Source organism: Nestor notabilis, unplaced genomic scaffold, assembly GCF_000696875.1.
Source record: "Nestor notabilis isolate BGI_N333 unplaced genomic scaffold, ASM69687v1 scaffold22368, whole genome shotgun sequence".
Lineage (NCBI taxonomy): Eukaryota > Metazoa > Chordata > Aves > Psittaciformes > Psittacidae > Nestor > Nestor notabilis.
The window spans coordinates 54,400-60,399 of record NW_009941901.1 but is presented as its reverse complement, the minus strand read 5'-3'; the positions used below and the strand labels follow the sequence as shown (position 1 = coordinate 60,399).

The following is a 6,000-nucleotide window of genomic DNA, read 5'->3' as shown; positions in this document are numbered from 1 at the left end:
AACAGCCACTTTTCCAACCAGTCTTAACTTCAGTTCATCCAATCCAGTTTTCTTACTGAACCCACAGAGATATTGTTTGCTCAGTTATAACACTGTTTAAAAGAAAACCCACATTAAATTTGTTTGAATTTCAAGTTTCAAATATATTAAACCAGCAGCTATATTGCACATTATTAGAAACCTGTTTTGTATATAAACCATTTCTTAAAGTTTCATATCACAATTGAGAATCTGTATGATGACACTTAAATACCTGTATAATTCCTTGAGAGTCTCATCTAGTCCTGACAAGTCAGTACAAGAAGTCAGAGACACTTCTGATAAACAGGGTAGATAGAAAGTCATTGCTGAGAGAGGTAATTAATTTGGATTCCTGCTTACAGTGACTTTTTCTTCCCATTTTTCTGCAACCCCCTGCAAGCATTTTTCTCCAATCAAATCAAACTAGATGGTTCTTCGTACCTGTATGTTTTGTAAAAGAGACATCTCTTCAGGGGGACTTTAATCACATGTTCCTGAAGGCCCACAAAAAGGACACTCTGGCTGTGCAGGATCTGAAGGCTCCTGATAGGCTCTCGCTGACTTTTTGGCAGCAGTTCAATTTCCTCGAGCAGGCAGCTGCTTGAAGTCTGGTTCATTGGGGCAAGTACTTTCTTAATAGTACCATAGTCTGCAAATGCAAGAGGAAAATGAGTTACTAAAAATCGTAACACAAATTCTAACTACTTAGTGTCATTCAGTGAATGAATCTTCATCTCATGCTGGATGTTTTCAATGAAGCCTCAGAACATGGGAGTACTTTGGCTGGAGTTTCCTGAATTGCTTATAGTACAGTGAAAAGAACTTGAGAACAGCCATTAACATTTTCTGTGTGATGTAATATAGTAAAAAATAATCTTATTAATGTATAACAGACTTTACACCAGTAGTCACTAGAAAACAAGCTTTCAAAGTCTGACCATTATAAATGCACATTCACAGGAAGGGTTACTGGTTTTAGTTTACCAGACTGTACTGCGCTTTACTATGTTTAAAGCAGTTTAAAAAGTAAGAAAGTCCATCATTGTCCCAGTCTGTTTTAAAATACTATTTGTTGAAAACTATGGCGTTTACATACGTATTGTGTTCATATGCATAAATATCTGCAGGTCTTAATTGAGTCTAGGTGAATACAACAATAAAACAAGGCTGTGTTCCTTCTTCCTACTTATCTGGATATTGATCTCTAAAAAAATCTTATCTTTTAGCATTTGCTCTCAACTTCTATTCTTACTGTGGTTTCTAAGCAATGACAGTTAAGCATCACAAACCAGTGTCAGACAACTGATGAGATTTCTGATTCACTCATACAAAGTTTTTAAATAATTTAGAAATATCAAAGAACATTTGTTCTGAACACAAAAGACCACATTCTCATACTGATAAATATTTTAGGTACCTATCTGACCAAAACTGCATTATGCAATCTTCCATGTACCAGCTACAGTAAATTTTAAAGATTCAACACTGCAAACACATACTGAGATTAGCTTATTCATGTGAAGTCTCAAAAGACTGCAACATCTCTTGTGAGTCAATAACAATTTCAAGACAAATGTTTGGGATGTTCTGCAGCCCAGCAAATATGGGTTTTGACATCACTATCACAAAGCCAGAAGCTTTGTGGAGAGCTGGCCATGCAGGGTCTCAGCACAGGTCTAATCCTGCCTTATTGAGAGCTGGTCTCAGCCATGTCAGCAATTGCCTGGTGGCCACGCGCTTGTTGCCTCCCGATGTTGGCTTCACTCTGGGAGCAACCGGGGCAGGGGCTGGCACCTCTACATAGTCACTGCCTTCATACCTTTCAGGGTAACAAGGTGGCGGGAGAGCAGTGTGCAGCTCTTACACTTTGCCTGGGAAGTATTGAGGAACACCAATTCAGTAACCTTAAGGAAATACAAAAAGGTAGCTTCAAGCAAACTTCAAAACTGAAGAGGAGGTGGAGAATTCAAGATGCTAACTACTGTTAAAGTCTCCCTTTTCCTGAGGAAGACTTAATAGTCTTAAGAACTGAAGAAGTACTGGTAGGGGGAGCTTAACACCAAATAACATTTTGTAGGAAGTTTATGTATGAGATTTTAACCATATTATTAACAAAACTTTAATACTTGGATAATATGGGCTTAATTTTATAAGACAGTCGAAACTAACTAGATGAACTATAAATGCTTAGCTCAGTAGATAAAGTGCATTCCCCTTAGTCCCTAACACGATCTTGAGTGTAACAGATAATATCTACATGATAAAGCCTTCTGACTGACCTCTCAATTCTTAATATAATCACTTTCTATAATTGTTTACCTTTTCCTCCTTTCTTGGTATAAACGGGCTTGTCAGGACTCACTGTTTGTATTTATTAGGAAAAAAACTTTCACTAAATGACAATTTCAATTTTCATTAAAATCTAACCTTTTTGCTATTAAAAACCACTCTAATTTGACTACCACTTTCTTTCCAAACAACCTAAAGTACAGTTATATTAAAAAATCAATTAAACCATTGCCAAGAGTCAGTTTTGTCTCACAATTAAGTGATAACTAGCTCAACTGAAGAATCTAAGAAGCAGTGTTTCCACTGGTGATGGCTGGATGCAAAATCTCAGCTATAATTACAGTAAGTTTCAAAGGTCAAAACATGGTCTGAGAAGTGCCCAGAAAAAAATCAGTGGTTGTGTGGGTTAGACTTTATTTTTTGGAGCACAGAACTTGGAAGAGGTACTAGGAGGAAGAAAAGAAGAATCAGTGAGAACATTTTACAGACATAAATTAATAGGTATCACTTTATAGATCAGTTAGTACAATTTCTATCACCTGTCTAACTGGCAGCCAACAGATTCAGTATGATTCATGATTCACTGCAGTTGGCTTGCCTGCATCTTTTTCCTGCATGAAACAAAAATCAGGTACACATTCAGCACGTGCTTCTCGTACAAACTAGTATTTCTTCCTGCTGCTGTGCTGAGTCTGGCATCCACAGACTGAGTCACTTGCTGTCACCTCTGCCAAGATAAAAGAGAAGAAAAAAAAGCAAAGACTGGAGGCCTCCTTCCTCCACGTCTGCATACACGTTTAATTTAAAAGTGCAGCTTTGGATGAGAGAATATTATCAAAACCAAATACGTTGTGTTTCTTTTCTCCTCAGTGAATTTGTTTATTGCAGAGGGCAGAATTCCTTTTTTTTTTTTTTTTAATGTTAAGGCCTATGACCTGGAGAATATGGTTACAGCATCGTACTGCTCTAGTTTGAAATAAAACATTCTCACTTTGAGATGTGCCAGCATTAATGTCTTCCCCAGGACAGCTCTCATTGCTCTTGTTCTTCCTTCTTATCTTGGCATACCCTCCTTATTCCTCCCATTTCCTTTTGCCTTCTTTCAGCATCTCCCAAAACATTCCTTTCCCATTTGCCATCTAAGAGGATCAGCACTCGCACAGAAATGTTGGAAGTCATAACTGACTGGGCTTTAAGTGAAGAAACAGTGCCAGAAATCCCACAGATTATCAGGAAGAAACACTACTCTTCAAACAGCCATGTGGGTCATATGTCAGTTCAATAAAAAAGAATAAAATGTTATCTGAGACCTACTTCTGCCTCAGTAAGCTCTCCTAGTTCTGACCTTTTATAACCTATCTTCTCTGCTTTAAATTCCTCCTGCCTGTGTCTCCGGTTTTGCATGTAGCACCTGGGAGACCAAACTAGGGTGAGGATTTATTTGTATACTACAACTTTGAGACAGACATAGATTGAATTGGTGGCTATGTATGTTCATCAGACGATGGTACATAGCAAGGGTATGTAGCTATCAACCTCCTCAAACTATACCCACATGTAATAACGGCTATACCAGGCTCCCTTACAGTGGAAAATCATTGCCATCTGCTCCAGTGTTTTCAATTCTACTACAATGCATGCAATATCATGCACCCAGCCTCCAGCAAAGATTGCATATTTCCTAAAGAACTTGTTAAAGTCCCATCCTTGAAAGTGTTGACTGTTCAGCCTTTTTCACACCACAGTTGTAAAGCAAAATAAAGAGAGAAGTAGCGAAAGAAATGTGTCTTGAATAGAGCTCTGGGGCATGCAGGTTTTCAGACCTGTCAAAATCTTTCAAGTGAATATTTACTTTATAATCAAACTCATTGTCCACTTCTGCCAAGAAATAGCTAAGAAGAATAGTAAACACAGACCTTCCTAATGGATGTAACTTTATTACCATGGACACAGGGAAAGTTCCAGTTTCATCACAAATGTCAAAGCTGACTCCAACAGCTATATATGAATTCAAATGAATGGCACCTTTGCATCCTGAGTGTAAGCCAGACATGCTGGAATAGATGCAGACACCTGACAGACTTGATTTAAGGATGACCAAGTATATACAGGAGTAGTAAAATACAATGTCATAGGCCAGAATGAGTAAATGTGCTTTAACCTCAATACTTTTTAAAAGACCTGCAAAACCAGCAACTGAACATTAGAAATCTAATCACTGTGAATGAAGATGAAGAGGAAAGAAACATTCTAGTTGAAATATTACAATGTAATGTGTAGGAGACTATGAAGAACCAAATGGAAAGCCTGACATGGACTTGAAGAGAACAAGCTTGGAGGCAACAGAGTCTGTAATGAACAAAATGATAATGGGACAAAATCAAAGGATGGTAAATGGTATAAAGCACAGCTAGCAATGGAGAATGCTGGAAGAGTGTGGTTGAAAATCATTATAACATCTATAGTGACACCTACAAAAGAAAACAGAAAATGAACACACAAGATAAATGGCAGATGCAACAAACTAATAAACTTGTAATTTCTTGAGTTTCCTAACATAAATAAGAACACTTAAAGAAGCTGTAGCAACTTCTTGCTATGGAGGAGAATAAATATTTATCTGAGCCATTATGTTTACAAAATAATGCTGTATTCTTCAAGCAAAAACTTCTTTAGCAAATCATCCAAAATGAGGGAGTGTCAAAGTTCATTTCACCACTTTAAAAGAGAGGAAAAAAACTTTACCTATTTCTTTTTGAGAGGGAAACTTTCAGACCTAACTCTTGTAACTTTTGACAGTGAAACAAAACCTAATTTAATCTAAATTTTACATTAGTTTAGTATAGTATCTTGGAGAGAAGGGTGGTTTCCAAAAAGCAACTGAACCAGCACCAGAACACAGAATCTGAGTCAACATTTTTCAGAGGAGAAGTTTAAGGTATCATCTTCCAGTAATTTTGAAAAAAGTCATTGGTGCCTTCTAAGCTATATGAGTTGCTAGCAAAAAGGTACTTGTAATAGTCTCAAATATATCCTCAGACTAGTTTTATGCCTATATTTATAACTTTACAAGCATTCCTTCACTTTCTGAGCACAAGGTGCCTTTACAGATCTGGAAATGCCCTTGCCTATACCAAGAAAAACTCAAGGAATAGCAACATCCACTGCAAATTACAAACTAAGAATAGTAAAAGTAAATAGGGGCCCATTTAACCATCTTCCCACAAAATATTGTTTTGAAAAGTACAATGCCATAAGTAGATGGAAGAATGTGGTCAATGCAGAATAAATAGTCAAAGCAAGACACAGAAAATGGAAGCTAAAGCTCTTTTCAGTACTTCAAGTGACACTTGTAATTGAACTTGAGTAAGGAATAAGGTACAACCTATGCAAGAAATACACTATTTTGTATATTAAGTGAAAACAAACTCACTGACATCTTTAACAATCTGCCAGCATAACCAGGTTATTTGTTTTAACAAAAAGTTTAAAATTAATAGATGTATATTCCAGAGAATACATTTTTAAAGTGTAGCTGAAATAGATGCAAATTACATATGTTTTCAATGAGTGTAATCTGAAATAGACTGTAAAATACTATTTATTAACTATTTTTATTTTGTCCATTATACTCTGGTTTTGCATATTATTTGTTTTATGCAAATTATTTTTCCAGAGGGAAAATAAAAG

General features: G+C 36.5%; 1 protein-coding gene across 1 annotated transcript in view; it reads right to left on the bottom strand.

Annotated features, from left to right (window-relative positions):
* Positions 1-462: 462 nt before the first annotated feature.
* Positions 463-6,000, bottom strand: part of LOC104410853 (semaphorin-5A-like) — a gene marked incomplete at both ends in the record, with an annotated part of 47,249 nt that continues 41,711 nt past the window's right edge. The window contains one exon of the mRNA XM_010021123.1: positions 463-670. Coding sequence (XP_010019425.1) covers positions 463-670 — 208 coding nt within the window. The remainder of the gene's footprint in view (positions 671-6,000) is intronic.